The 16603-nt window shown below is 32.7% G+C and overlaps 1 protein-coding gene across 1 annotated transcript in view; it reads right to left on the bottom strand.

Moving 5' to 3' along the window:
- Positions 1 to 2576: 2576 nt before the first annotated feature.
- The window catches only part of LOC143227526 (serine/threonine-protein phosphatase 4 regulatory subunit 4-like), a 55903-nt gene continuing 41876 nt past the window's right edge, over positions 2577 to 16603 (bottom strand). The window contains exons 19-26 of the mRNA XM_076458966.1: positions 15450 to 15491; positions 12719 to 12805; positions 10930 to 11017; positions 10482 to 10616; positions 9652 to 9883; positions 7936 to 8555; positions 7491 to 7578; positions 2577 to 4548 (exon numbers count right to left, since the gene is read on the bottom strand). Of these exons, the coding sequence (XP_076315081.1) occupies positions 4521 to 4548; positions 7491 to 7578; positions 7936 to 8555; positions 9652 to 9883; positions 10482 to 10616; positions 10930 to 11017; positions 12719 to 12805; positions 15450 to 15491 (1320 nt within the window). The 3' untranslated portion in view covers positions 2577 to 4520. The remainder of the gene's footprint in view (positions 4549 to 7490; positions 7579 to 7935; positions 8556 to 9651; positions 9884 to 10481; positions 10617 to 10929; positions 11018 to 12718; positions 12806 to 15449; positions 15492 to 16603) is intronic.

Genomic DNA, 16603 nt, shown 5'->3' with positions numbered 1-16603 from the left:
AATTAAAAAGGACTTAATGATGGTCACTTTGATTTTTGTTTGTTTGATTTGGATATTCTGTACCAGTTGTCCCTAATTTTAAAGTAATAGACCAGAGTAAGGGCAACTAGTTCACAGCCCCCACATCTTGCTTAACCAGTGACAGATTAATGTAGGACCACATATAACCAGTCAATAACTGACAGTAACATTTAACACGGTATCCAAGTCAAGAAGCAATGTACTTTGTAATCTTTGGTCTCCAATTGTGTATAATGTGTGTGTTGTAAAATGTCCATACTTATGACTATATTAACAAAAAGAGAACAGAGGAATGGAATTTCATTCTGAGGAGATATATCAGCCTTTTCTTGTTTTTCACTTTACAGAACCTAATACAACATCACATATTGAATTAACATTTGCATCATTACAAACACACAAAAAGAAATGTACACGGAAAAAGAAGATTTGTGTACACTTCAGTCAGTCAACATCACAAGTTAGAAGGAAAAACAAATCTTATTGTGTCTAACCAAGTGGGGAACCTGAAAGGGCAAAACCCAGTACACGAGTCTTTATGTCAAACATTAGATAACAAAGTTTCAAATTTAGTTCATTTTTACAGCTGTATTATTTTTTACTAAAACAACCACCAGGTTACTTGTGGAAGACAATCAAATTTCTACTTTCTTTAAGTTTACCCCAATACTTGTACTTCTAGAAACTGTTTACAAGTAAGGTTTATAAGTAAGGAATTAGTCTGAGTGTATTAACTGAATATGAATTACACTGATGTTATTTCATATCATACAACTAAACATTTATACAGGACATTTCTTTCTTCTTATCAAAACATGTCTTAATTACACAAGCTTACCAAAATAACTTAATTTTCCATACAAAAAAATCTCTCTCTCTCTCTCTCTTTACACAGGTTTACAAATCTCTCTCTCTCTCTCTCTCTTTACATAGGTTTACAAATCTCTCTCTCTCTCTCTCTCTCTTAACAGGTTTACAAATCTCTCTCTCTCTCTCTCTCTCTCTCTTTACACAGGTTTACAAATCTCTCTCTCTCTCTCTCTCTCTCTTTAAACAGGTTTACAAATCTCTCTCTCTCTCTCTCTTTTACACGGGTTTATAAATCTCTCTCTCTCTATCTCTTTACAGGGTTTATAATCTCTCTCTATCTTTATCTCTTTTTTAGAGGTTTGCAAATAATCTCTCTTCTATATAGGGTTTATAATCTCTCTCTCTCTCTCTCTTTTGCAGGGTTTATAATCTCTCTCTCTCTATTTTAGGTTTATAAATCTCTCTCTCTCTCTCTCTTTATTAGGTTTATCTCAATCTCTCTCTCTCTCTCTTTATAATCTTCTCTATTATATCTTTTGCACGGGTTTTCTCTCTCTCTCATATATATATATATTTTTCTCTTTTATAAATTTATATATCTCTCTTCTTTTTAGGTTTATAATCTCTCTCTCTTCTCTCTTTATATTTTTTTGGTTTTGCAAATCTCTCTCTCTCTCTTTTATATGGGTTTATAATCTCTCTCTCTCTCTTTACATAGGTTTATAATCTCTACTCTCTCTCTCTCTCTTTATGCAGGGTTTACAAATCTCTCTCTCTCTCTCTCTTATTTTAGGGTTTTACAATCTCACTCTCTCTCTCTTTCTTTAGAGGGTTTAAAATCTCTATCTCTCTCTCTTTTAGGGTTTGCAAATCTCTCTCTCTCTCTCTTAGCTTACTAATCTTCTCTCTTTATATTATATTTATATATCTCTTTTCTTTTGCAAATCTTATATATATATATATTCTTTTTTGGGTTTTCAATTCTCTCTATATCTATCTCTCTTTTGCACGGTTTTATAAATCTCTCTCTCTCTTCTATATATTTATAAATCTCTTATCTCTATTTTTATAATCTCTCTCTCTCTCTCTCTTATTTTATAATCTTTCTCTCTCTTTTATTAGGGTTTATAACTCTCTCTTTATATTTATAATCTCTCTCTCTCTCTCTTTTATTTTTATAAATCTCTCTCTCTCTCTATTATTAGGTTTTATAAATCTCTCTCTCTCTCTTATTAGGTTTACAAATCTCTCTCTCTTCTTTATATTAGGTTTAATCTCTCTCTCTCTCTCTTTACATAGGTTTATAATCTCTCTCTCTCTCTTTTATTAGGTTTATAATCTCTCTCTCTCTCTCTTTACATAGGTTTATAATCTCTCTCTCTCTTTATACGGTTTATCTCTCTCTCTCTCTTACAGGTTTTATCTCTCTCTCTCTCTATGGTTTTATAAACTTCTCTCTTATAATAGGTCTATAAATCTCTCTTTTATTAGGTTTACAATCTCTCTCTCTCTTTTTACAGGTTTATAATCTCTCTCTCTCTCTTTACAGGTTTATAATCTCTCTCTCTCTCTACAGGTTTATAAATCTCTCTCTCTCTCTCTTTACGCAGGTTTACAAATCTCTCTCTCTCTTTACGCAGGTTTACAAATCTCTCTCTCTCTCTTTACACAGGTTTACAAATCTCTCTCTCTCTTTTTTACACAGGTTTACAATCTCTCTCTCTCTCTTTACACAGGTTTACAAATCTCTCTCTCTCTCTTTACACAGGTTTACAAATCTCTCTCTCTCTCTTTACACAGGTTTACAAATCTCTCTCTCTCTTTTACACAGGTTTACAAATCTCTCTCTCTCTCTTTACACAGGTTTACAAATCTCTCTCTGTCTTTACACAGGTTTACTGAAACACTATTTAATTATATTCAGGTTTGTCTTATGATCAGATTAAAACAAAAATTCGAGTGAATATGAAAATATGATAGGTAAACATTGAAAGTCATGCCTTAAATTGTTTTATCAGCATCAGTCACGAATGAAACGGAGGTTTTGAAGTTGTTTTTAACAATATTAAAACACAAATCCCAGTCTTAACAGTTCTACAGACAATATAAAATTGGATTTTTTCACCCACTATTCTTCAACACTGAATACATGTTGACAATATTATCATACTGTTTAATAAGATAATTATAAATTTGTTTCAAATACTTGCTGTATGCTGTCATTGCATTAAGTTTTCTAATATTTTCCATGGTTTACTAAAGACATTTCCATTTTGGTTACCATCTTCATATGGTTTTATAAACATTTAGTATTATATTTGTTAATAAACAAGTTCTCAACAAGAATTATAAATTATGTTGATGGTTTCAAATAATACAAAAATATTTCAAGCCTTCTTCCCAATGTCTTAACACAATAATTTGGTATAGTTAAAAAAAAAACATTTTAATCTAGCAAATATATATTCACGCATTTACCTTTAGTAACAGTTAACAAAATCTTTATAAAATATTCACTAATTCACACTTTGAGACTACAACCTTTTAGAATGTATTAACAATAAACTTCTTAACTACACTTGCACACTGGTAACCAAGAGAACCCCTCAACTAGACTTACCATCATGAATTCTACCTACCTAAAGACCAAACTTATCAGTCGTTCTTGTAAATCCATAAAAAATGTTTCAAGCCTTTTCATTTCATGTTTGTAACAAAAGGACACTTCTACTACACTTATAAACAAAGTTATACAACATTTTACCCCAATATATACATAGCAGACCCTCAGATTCTCCATATCATACCCTCCCATTAATTGTTTATCATTGATTAATAACCTTCACTAATATTCTAGTATAACTTATACTATACAGGAATAGACTTTAAGATATACATGCACAAGTATTTATAATATGAACAATGAATGAAAACAAAGTTTTCATTCTGAGACAATTTCAAGTTCTACTTTTATAAAGCTGATATTACTACAGAATCAGATTTATTCAGCTAGTGTTAGGATACTAGAATCAGATTACTACAGTGTAACTTAATAGGTGTAAAAATCTTATAACAAGTAATTCAATATTTCTTGAATATTTAAAAGTCTCATTTCAACATTTGTACAGTAAATAAATAGCTGGGATAGATAAAATTAAAGTGAACTCACGAATATAATTAACCAGTCACATGCAGCTGCTCTAAACATGTGCATAATTTTTACGAGCCATACTGCATACGGCACGCTTGCATTCAACTGCCAGAGGTAGACCGTACGATAAAACGGCAAATGAGTAGTCAACGGGTTAATAATAAAACCTTCAGGTACTGAAATATCATGATATTTACATTTTGAATTTGTAACAAAAACAACAAGATGTACACAATATCCTTACATCACTTGAAAATACGTTTAAAATGCGACACAAAGGATGCGAGAAAATCAATATATTACGTTAAATGGAAATACTGGATTGTACAGAGACCCTTACAACAAATACTAACATACTAAAGGTGCCACAGCTTCTGCAGTACTCTCCATCTGCTCATTTTGTATTTGTTCCCAATATGGAAGTACCATCATGCATGAATACACACAAAACTTAACTTTATACCTATTTACACAAACAACCACCATTATTAAAGCTGCCATTCTACTTTGTACACAATGTTTCTGAAGACTTGAGTCATCAGGAGTACCCAGTGAAGGACTTGCGTCTGAAAAACATCGATTTAAACATTAAACACTACGCATGTAGCAGAAAGAAGAAAAATAACTTACACTAAACATCATAAAGGAGGAACACATACAACAATAGCAAACAGAGTAGACAGGTAAGGTGAGATAAAGAATGGGTAAATGTACCAGTAATTATCAGAAACATGATACATTACAATAGTTAGCACAAAGGCAAGACAGGAATAACAATAGTTAACTTGTTAATGTAAAACTGAGGGACATTATAAAACAGTTATACAACAATAGCAAACAGAGTAGACAGGTAAGGTGAGATAAAGAATGGGTAAATGTACCAGTAATTATCAGAAACATGATACATTACAATAGTTAGCACAAAGGCAAGACAGGAATAACAATAGTTAACTTGTTAATGTAAAACTGAGGGACATTATAAAACAGTTATACAACAATAGCAAACAGAGTAGACAGGTAAGGTGAGATAAAGAATGGGTAAATGTACCAGTAATTATCAGAAACATGATACATTACAATAGTTAGCACAAAGGCAAGACAGGAATAACAATAGTTAACTTGTTAATGTAAAACTGAGGGACATTATAAAACAGTTATACAACAATAGCAAACAGAGTAGACAGGTAAGGTGAGATAAAGAATGGGTAAATGTAACAGTAATTATCAGAAACATGATACATTACAATAGTTAGCACAAAGGCAAGACAGGAATAACAATAGTTAACTTGTTAATGTAAAACTGAGGGACATTATAAAACAGTTATACAACAATTTTAATTGAGCCAAATTTAACTCGTAATTCTCAGACTTAAATACCATTTTTGAATTTAAGTTGCTAAAACTACATTTTATGTTGTACCAATTTATAGAGTATACAAGAGCTAAATATCCATATTTTATTAATATACAAGTTCCTAATTTTATGAAGTAATACTTTAAAAAATTCTGAACTTCCTCTAGTGGAGAAATGTGACAACTCTAAGCATTGTCTCTTCTATTTTATTTGCCACCTCTTCTAATAAGTATGAAACTTAACATAAATCCTTACTATAAAATCCTTGCTTAGGTACCCCATAATATTTATTCTTCAACCTAACTTCATTACAGGGCCATAAAATACAAAAATCACACCCCTTTTGCCACACCCACCTACCACCTCCTCTCTCAGGATTTGTTAACAGTTCTCTCTTATGCTTGATACTATATCATGTATAACCAATAGGATTTTTGTTTTTCTAATTTTGTAGAAAGCTACACAAGGTAATCTGCACTACTTGTCCCTAATTTAGCAGTGAAAGAATACAGAGAAAGTAGCTAGTCATCACCATCCACTGCCAACACTTGGGCTACTGTTCCAATAGCTAAGAGTGGGATTGACTGATATTATAATGCCCCTATGGCTGAAAGGGCAAGTACATTTAGTGTGATGAGAATTTAAACCCATAACCCTCAGCTTGCAAGCCAAGTACCATAAGTACTTAGTCATACTAGGCCCAATCAACAGGAAGCCAAGGTTTTCATCTGTTAAAAGATGCATTACATTACATTGTTTTATGAACACAGAATTATCAGTTTCTCAGTTATAACAAGCTTTGTTCCAATAGGAAAGATAATAACTAGCTTGGATGAATTTGTAAAAGGTTTTTGTCATACACTTAAAAAGCCAGAAAAAATTGTGATAGTTGGGGGAAATTGTCTGCTTTTTGCATGTTAGTATTCCATGTTCTTTGTTTCTTTATTTGATTAAGTAAAAATTATTCACTGTATTGCTACCATTAGTAGAAAAGTAGGGTTAAGTGTCATTGACAGTTGACAGCAAAAAAGAAAACCAGGGCACGTTCTTAAAAATGCAAAATTGAGGATCTCCGAGATAGTTAACGTCAGATTAGGTAAAATAAATAATAATGACAAAAGTGCTTCATAAGGCACATATGCAAGTACACTGTACTTTGAATAGCTTGCAAGTAGTGTAATTCCATCACGTAACATACGTTCCATGTTCCCAAGTGATTTAAAACTTAAAACGACATGAATAGAAGTAGTTAATAGTTTAAAGAATGATGAAAAGAGCAATAAATACTTATATTTATGTAGAAATAGATATATACTGTTACAGGTTTAAAGCTGCATAGGGTAAATGAACGAAGTTTCATGTTACAGTTTGAAATTAAAGAAAGAAAAACTAATTTAGATTTTTTTTTTAATTTTTTTTTTGGTGGTTACGAGATCAGTCTAATTGACCAGCACTGTATAGAGTTGGGGTAGAGAGAATAATTAAAACAAAGTTTTACAGAAAAGAAACATTTGAAATGGTTTTAGAGATTACATAAATTATATTCAAGATTTTTGGAAGGATAATTTTTTTTTTAATCATAACATAAAAATTACTTCATACTCAAGACTAGTAATGATTTTTTGTGCATAAAAAAATTTGTGAAGTTTATTAAAAATTTACCATATTTTTAAAATACACATACTGCAGTAAAGTTACAAATACTTAATGTGTGTAAACGTGTATACGAACTTGACAGGACTAAGAGGTTTATGTTTAACATGACCATACAAAATTTTATGAAAAAAGAAAAAATGCTTAAATTAACTGAAATTATTAATCAGATTGTCTAAAACTTATTTCTGGCATTAAAAAAAAGCAGAAAATAAGAAAAGAGGCATCAGTTCAAAACACACCAATAAACGTGCACCGACTAATGTACATTGATGAATGTACACTGACTAATATATCTTGATGAATGTAAAAATCCTTAGAAAATTAAACATATTCCTCTAAATCCATAAACAGCATAGTTTAAAAGTTAAACTACATATGGGTTATTTTGTAATAAAAATTAACAACTTAATACACAATTTTTTAAGTTATTTGAAAAGTATAAATCGTATTTATTCATACAGTAAGCTGAACAACATAAGAGAAAATTATAATACTTACTTAACAGTGGACTTGGGGGTTGGAATTTTGCTACTGGACTGTAATGTTGCCAAGTTAGGATTTGGTGTTACTGGTCTCTTGGATGGCTCTGTAGTTAATAAAATGTATGCAAAAATTATCTTAATCTGCTTGGTGGTTTTCAATAATGTTTTATTCTCCGTAACAGTAGTTATAATTGAATGTAATGTGCTTTATATGCTGCAAGATCTAATATTCTTAAACATCTAAGTTGAACCTATTCTGATTTCTAAGTATTTATGCCTTAACATATTATAGACTTGTCAATAGAGTTATGCCACTAATGATTGACAATTGATTAACCAGGCATATTTTTACCCTGTGCCTAAATTTCAACGATACAGAAAGTTATTACTTCTGAGTCTTTAGTCTTGTTATTTTCATATTTCACTTTCATAATTATAAATTCACCGAGTTAGAAACAAACCTAAACAACTAGCTGGGGTTTCACCCTGAGGATGTTTAGTAGACACGTTTTTGTTGTTACTCTGATGTTTAGATGGCACAGCTCCAGGGAGTCTTGATGAAAAGTTCTTATCTAAGTTGCTTCTTGTAGTTACGTTGTCAGATGAGTGACTTTTACTAAGACACATAATATTATTTTTCCCATTTACACTTTCAGAGGAAGGCTTCCTTCTGTGGTTTGCGATGCTGGTTCCCCCAACTACACTGTAACATGATGTACTCTTTGTGAGGACTGGTGGTGGAAGAAACTCGGTAGGCTGAGAAAGTGGGCAAAGTTTGTCCCATGTTTCAGATTGATGAGTGGCTTCAAGAGGTGATAGTAACATCTTTTCCATTGTTTCGGGCTGACTGGTGGGTGCGGGCAGAGAAGGAGGTAACAGCTTGTCCAGGTTTGTTGGCCGAGCATTAGGAGAAGGTAACTGTTTGTCTAGGTTTGTTGAATGACCAGTAAGAGAAGGTAATAACTGATCCAGTGTTATTGGCTGACCAGTGGGTGAGGGCAAAGGAGAAGGACAACGGTCACCTGCTGCAGTTTTCACCAGACCAAGATGTGGAGTTGGGATTCTTGTTCCAGCCTGACTCCTTAACAACATAAAGTTCATCAATTTTAGCAACAATAACATTTTGTTTAAAATATACACAGAACTACGTTTACTAACTTATTATTACTTGGTCATTCCAAACCACACTTGTTACAAAACTATAATTCTTTTGTTGCTATACAAATCATTGAAGATGTGATAAACTTACTATTATATATATATTTTAATATTGTTGAAACTGTATTGTTAGACTTCTGCCTGTTCCATAAAGTTGGAGAAGATTCTTGAGTGTAAGAATCAACAATGTGTGTAAGTACATACTAAGGTACTGAAGGTATTTTTGTACATAGTGAAATTTCTAGAAACTCTCATCACACCTGTAAATGTAACCAACATGGTGTACCAAGAGACAGTACATATATTAATGGTTTGCAACAGTTGGTTATACTATAAACATCAGAAACTATATATGCAAATAAACACATATTACTCAGGAATTTCATTACAAAACATTTAACTTAGTGGATTTACATCAGACTTTAATATTTGTACAAAAACATTATACAACTTTATTGGTGGAAAAACTAAGTATGACCTGTAAACAAATGATATATAAACATTTCAAAAAAATACAGAGCTAACTAGCTCCTCATTAAGAGAATTGTATAAATATCAACTCAAAATTAATTCTCTCACCATGAACCCTCTATAAAATATCCAGTTTCAGACAAGATAGAAGACCCAATATTGTTTGCAATAACCATTATGATAAACTGTATTGTTATTTTTACATTAAAATATATTTGTATTAACAAAGAAAACTGTGTATCAATCTTGTTGGCAAATATCATAAATTTGACACATATTAGCATTTAGCTAGATACTAGATTTTTCTTTAAATTGTAAGAGTGACTTTATTTCTTTGCATATTACAATTTGAAACAGCCTGAAACAGAGTTAAATGATAATTTGAAATGTTACTCAATGTTTGGTGTTATTTTACAAACATGACGTTGTTTATCACAAACGTTGTGACAATGTACTCCAACATCTATTATTTGAATTACAAATTAACATTACATTTTAATAAAATAAATTCAGAGAACATTAGTTACTCTATGGAGACAAATGTTTACCTGGTATTGGTTAAAGCTACAGCCTTTCTGCTAGGGATGGGAGTACGTGGGTCTGGATGAACCTGTGGCCCAGCCTTCTTCCTCCCATCAAAAGAATTGGCAGGAGAACTGAGCCCTTTTGATAAACTGCTCTTTAGATTAGCTTCTTTCTCTGATCTCCGAGAGACTAGATTAGACACTTCAAATCCTGAAGATTTTCTTCTCTGTTGAATGAGAGATCTTCCTGCTGGGCCTATAAAACAAAAGCCAATGATATAGGTTAAAAACTTTGACAACAGAAGCAACAACAATAGATAAAACTTTTGTATAACAAAACAATGTAAAATGCAGCATTTAACAAAATATTAGATTAGTGTTTTCTTATAGCAAAGCTATCTGCCATGTCCACTGAGGGAAATCAAACCCCTGATTTTAGCATTGTAAATCTGTAGACTTACCACTGTCCCAGCAGGGGACAATTACATTGTGTACAACATTTTAAACTGAACTGACAATGTAGATAGTGTATCCCATAAAGAATATTTGTCCATAATATCTACCAAAAGACTAATTAGTATGATTCCTTACAATATTTTCTGAATATAAACCTCTACAACAGTTCCAAACCAGAGTGAGTATTAGATCCAATAGTATACTAAATCCTACAAATTAGTCAACGATAAGGTACAATAATAATATACATATCAAGGTAAAAGAAACCTTTAAAAATGCCAAAACACAAAAGTACCAACAACGTGAGAAAACCTTTACGATGGCTTGGGTCAACTTAGGAGGTTATCCAAAATAGTCTTGACCCACTTGATGGAAATATTTAGAAAATAATGACTTACTTCTCTTCACTCTTGTTGTTACTAGACTAGATGGAACAGAAGCAACAGTTCTGGGTGGAGACAATGACCTGTACACTCGAGGCTGTTGACTTTCACTTTCATCTTGAACACCCGAGATTCTAGAGATAGGCTTTTCTGAAAGACAAAATATATACACAGATTTTGTGACTTCTAAAAGTTATATATAAATGTGCTACAAAGACATAACTACAAAAAACAAATCTTAAACGACTATATTATGCTTAATATTTAACACTACAGTTTATCTAACAAATTTCAAAATAAACACCTTGTTTATGAAATAATGGTCTTGAGGAGAGCTGATTAACGTTTTTATCAAAAGAACAATGATTCCAGGACCAACAAACTGTACAACAATTCTGAGTCAAACAATAATTATACAAGGACTTTGGAAATAATGTTAACTATAAAGACTCCAGGTAAATACCTTTCCGAACAGGAATCTTTCCCTTCCTCGTCAGACTTCCAGGACAAGATTTTGAACTGAAAGAGTATTCTTTTCTATGTTTATCTTCCTATAAAAAAAAAAAACACGTAAAATAAAAATTTAATAAATGTAAAATGAATTTCTGGTTTTATTTACCAACAACTTCCTTTTTTTTTTAAATCCTGAAATAATTTTTAACAATTATTTAGTAAAGTTACCAATTTCCAAGGTCATCCTACAAAGTTCTGTAATATTTTTGCTGAAACTAAATCAAAAGTTTATAGTCACTAATAACATTACCTTAGGGGTTAAATTTCATAAATATTTGTACAAGAAAGAACAATCACTTTTGTTTGTTTATTACTTTCAAAATTTGAATATAATATTCTTACTTTTCCTAACACTGTTACTTTGGTAATCTGAAAACACATTAGAAATTAAGATCTCCTGAACTATCTAGACACCCAGCTAGTTGAATCTGACACTCTGAATACAGTAGACACTGAATAGGACGTATTGTCGGTCAGTAAATAAATAGTCTCATCAACAATTATACAGATAATCAAACTGGCACCCATTATCTAATTCATTGCTTTGTTCACCCTAATGACTTATTTATAGGATCCATCAATTACTTTCTTGTATAGAGAGGCACCAGTTTTAATGATGCACATATTTCTGTGCATCTAGAGCACTGGAACAAGACACAAATGTAGCATAAATCACCCAGATAACTTCCCCTTATCCAATATAGTTCCAAACAAAATGATTGAAAACTGGCACACACAGACTAAAGACAAAATTGTCTAGATACAACTTTAGTGATGGTCATTCTCAGAAAAATGGTCAGAAACCGTTCCTGTCCTGCTTGGCTCCAACTTTACTAAAAAACCGGCAGAAACCGTTCCTGTCCTGCTTGGCTCCAACTTTACTAAAAAACGGCAGAAACCGTTCCTGTCCTGCTTGGCTCCAACTTTACTAAAAAAAACGGCAGAAACCGTTCCTGTCCTGCTTGGCTCCAACTTTACTAAAAAAACCGTCAGAAACCGTTCCTGTCCTGCTTGGCTCCAACATTACTAAAAAAACCGTCAGAAACCGTTCCTGTCCTGCTTGGCTCCAACTTTACTAAAAAAACCGTCAGAAACCATTCCTGTCCTGCTTGGCTCCAACTTTACTAAAAAAACCGTCAGAAACCGTTCCTGTCCTGCTTGGCTCCTACTTTACTAAAACTGTCAGACTGTTCCTGTCCTGCTTGGCTCCTACTTTACTAAAACCAGCCAGACTGTTCCTGTCCTGCTTGGCTCCTACTTTACTAAAACTGTCCAACTGTTCCTGTCCTGCTTGGCTCCTACTTTACTAAAACCGTCAGACTGTTCCTGTCCTGCTTGGCTCCTACTTTACTAAAACCGTCAGACTGTTCCTGTCCTGCTTGGCTCCTACTTTACTAAAACCGTCAGACTGTTCCTGTCCTGCTTGGCTCCTACTTTACTAAAACCGTCAGACTGTTCCTGTCCTGTTTGGCTCCTACTTTACTAAAACAGTCAGACTGTTCCTGTCCTGCTTGGCTCCTACTTTACTAAAACTGTCAAACTGTTCCTGTCCTGCTTGGCTCCAACTTTACTCAATTATACAAAACAACTGTTTGGACACAGAAAATAAATTATTAATGAAATTTACTGTTGTGGAGATTTCTCTATATGAAAAATTATCCAGTGTTCATGTGGATTATTGATGGCCAAATTTAAGAGTTTTTACTGTGGTTAAGTTTGATAAAATAACAGAAGCTCACAAGCTCTAGTAACTTCCTCTCTTCTTCTTCTTTTCGTAAATCTTCAAAATCCACCTCTGGTTCGGCAAACGAAGATCGCTGAGAACCCTAAAGGATCACAACAGCAAAAGAACTCATAAATTGCTTAGAAAGTAATATTTCTTGAATTAAAGTTTATAATTTGAAAATGAAAGAACAACATGAACAAGGTAATAAAGATTCCTTTTCTTTTCTCAATGAACTGAGAAAATGCAGATGTTTAGAAGCATCACTGAGGAGTTTCAAGTCTTTGAAATCTTACTTGAACATTTATTTCTTGCTTCACATTCAACACTAGATAAACATAACCAGCTGCAACATAAATGCAAAGTAATTTACATAGATAATCATAACTTGAATTATAAGTTTAATTTTGAGAGGATAATCTTAATATAATAGTTAATCAGTCTTTTGGGCTATCCAAATGGTGTGCTGTTGTTAGGGGCAGGGCAAATATTAAATACAAATCTATAGATTGTATAATTTCATTGTATGTCAAAGTGACGTTAGGCCACATTTGGAGTATTGTATTCCATTTTGGGTTTCTTTACCTAAAGAATTACAATGACTTATCAGAAAGAATTTAGAAAAGTGCTATCAGGATGATGCCTAGTAGTAAGTAGGCTGTCACTTGAAGACAGGATAATATCTGTAAAAATTGAAGAGATGGAGGGGAATCCAATTCACATGTTTAAGATTGTTAAGGGAATTGATGGTACGAGTTTGGTCAATTTGACCGACCGTGTTTAGTCTTTAAAGATTTAATATTACTAACTTTTAATAGTGTGTATACCTTCACGATATTTGGTAGCCTTTCAGTAAACACTATAAGCCTTGCACATACAAAAACATATTCTCAGCAAAGTATTTTTAATAAAGTAAGAGAAGATTTGTCCATGAATATATTGAGTATTTATTTTGGATGGTCTGTGTGCAAAGTGATTTTCATGTTAAAATTTAAAACACTTTTCTTTCCCTCAAAAATCTCAAATTTCATTAGACTCTAAAAACCTCCTAAATATTTCAAATGTCGGTTTCCAGTAAAAGTGATACTTTTTCTCTACCCTAACTTTAAACAAGGTTGGTCAATTTGACTGACTTTGTGACCACAAAAATAAATCTAACTTACCTTCCTTTTCTTTCAAGGACTTCAAATATAGCATGAAACTATGTACACATTTTTTCAAGTAGCTTTAAACACACAACAATAAACATTTATTTATAATTACATTATATTGGTTCATTGCCCTTTTGAACCATGTCTAACTAGTATTTGAACCATTATAAGTTGAAAATCACTTGAGGAAGGTGCAGCTCATGTTATGTTATCAAATTAAATTACTCGTCAGATACTTCGACTTGCTCACTTTCATGCCTCATGAAATATTTATTATATTATTATCGTTGTTGTTGTTTATTTTACCCTATCACCCTAGTATTCTTTACACTTGCTCTTGACTATGAATGACACTGGACCCTATTTTTTTAGGAGTAATGATAGTAGTGTGTTAATTAATTTTAATTTAATTAAATAAAACAAAATAATAACATGCAAAAGCAGACAATTTCCTCTAACAATTACAGTTTTTCTGGCTTTCTTATGACAAGAACCATTACAAATTCATCCAAGCTAGCCATTGGATTACTGTGGGAACAAAAGTGAAACTATCTATTCTGTGTTTCAAACACAATGTTATACATTATGTCATTTGACAAATATAAACCTTGACTTTCGATTGGTTATGGATAACATATAATTAAATGTAAGCGAAAACTTAATTTCTGAAAGGGGATATGGCAGGAGGTGTCTGATTTTCTGTTTGATAACCCTGAAACCAAATAAAGTTAAAGGCCATGAAAATTATGGTTTGTCTGAGGAATGATGGTTTTATAGTGTGTAATTTATGTTTCATGTCATAGTTTCTGGGAGGGGTGAATAAAATAGACATGAGCAGACACCTAGAGAAAATGTGTCGTGTTACACCACGAGAAATTCAGGTGTTTTTTTTTTAAAACATTGCCTTATACAATTAAGAACTTAAAACTTGTACACTGTTAAAAAATGGATTACTATTTACCATACTAATTGGTACGCATAAAGAAAAAGTAGTTTACTAATATTTTGAATGTGAGACACTGAAACCTTGTATCATGCACAGTGAAGGTTTGTTTGGCTTGTTTTTTAATTTTGCACAAAGCTACTTGAGGGCTATCTGCACTAGCTGTCCCTAATTTAGTAGTGTAAGACTAGAGGGAAGGCATCTAGTCATCACCACCCACCACCAACTATTTGGCTACTATTCTTACCAACAAATAGTTGGATTGACAGTTACATTATAATGTCCCCATGGCTGAAAGGGCAAGCATGTTTGGTATGATGGGGATTTGAACCCATGACCCTCAGATTAGGAGTCGAGTGCCTTAACCACCTGGCCATGCTGGTGCGAACACAGTAAAGGATATTTGAGGCAAGAGGGTTAAATGATTTTAAAAATAGGTGTCACTAGTCTAAAAAAAAAAGAGAATAATATTTGAAATAACTAACATTAATTAAACTATCAAACAAATTTTTATCCTTTTGATTAAGTATTTTGGTAAGATTTACTAAAGATTGTATATGTAAAATCTGTCACACGTAGATGCATTTTACAACATAAAATTATTTCCATCATGTTTCTACAAAAATAGAACAAAACACTGAAGATTTACTTACTGGTTCCATAGATACTTCAATTTTGTCTAGTTCTTCAATAGCCTGAAATTTTCAAACAAATTAAAATTTAAAAAATATGCATAAAAATTTTAAACTAATAAATAGCACTGATCAATAGTATTCTCTCCAGGATGTTTAGTCTGTAATGGAATATAAAGTTTATTTAAAATCTTTATACGTTTTATGAAATAGAAAAATAGAATTACACTATGTAACAAATTTTTTACTTTTTCTTGTTCCTGGACAGAAAGTGTTATTTTCCAATTGTTTATGCCTAAAGTAAATGGAAAATACCTATTTTCCCTTCAAACTTTGCTTTTGTGACCTGGATAATGAAATTTTCAAATTTACCCATTTTCCAGAACATTCCAGGTAGATTCAGTGCTGAGTAGCTGATAGAGAATTTTCTCACAATTAGAGGAATCTTCAAGAACTTTCTAGAATGTTATAGAAACCTCAAAGCTCCATAATGGGAATAAGTGTCCGTCTCTTCCCCTGGATCATTCAGTGCACCTCAAAGAGGAATACAACAGCATCAAGACCTTGCTAGAAGTATGATGAGTATGGTTGGAAGGTTATCAGAGTCTTCAGAATGTTGGCATTCCTGATGGGTCTCCAAGGAGGCTTTACCAAGTTTCCTTGTTATCTTGGCCTTTGGAATAGCAGGAATACTGCACACTACAATAGGAAGCACTGGCCACAATGGACCAAGTTCTCTGTAGGGAGATAATGTGGTCCACTAGTGGACTTCCAGAAGATGTTGTTCCCACCATTGCACATAAAATTGGGTCTTATAAAACAATTTGTCACAGCTCTTGATAAGGCATTTGCAGCCTTCAAGTACCTTCAAAACTTCTTCCATAAGCTGTCTGAGGCAAAGGTCAAAGCTGGTGTCTTCATTGGACCACAAAGAAAGAAGATCCTGGAGTGCATAGAAGTCCTCAAGAAGCTCAGTTGGAAGGGAAAAAAATTGGGGCACCTTTGTCACAGTGGTGTGGGACTTCTTGGGCAATCATGAAGCTGAAAATTGTGTGGAACTGGTTGAGGCTCTGGTAAGAACTATGGCAAAATTGGCTGCAGGATGTTCCTGAAAGTCCATATCCTTGAAGCTCATCTTGATAACTTCAAGGATAACATGGGAGCACACTCAGGAG

This window comes from Tachypleus tridentatus, chromosome 9, assembly GCF_004210375.1.
Source record: "Tachypleus tridentatus isolate NWPU-2018 chromosome 9, ASM421037v1, whole genome shotgun sequence".
Classification (NCBI taxonomy): domain Eukaryota; kingdom Metazoa; phylum Arthropoda; class Merostomata; order Xiphosura; family Limulidae; genus Tachypleus; species Tachypleus tridentatus.
The sequence above is the reverse complement of the archived record's forward strand: the minus strand, read 5'-3'. Positions and strand labels throughout refer to the sequence as shown.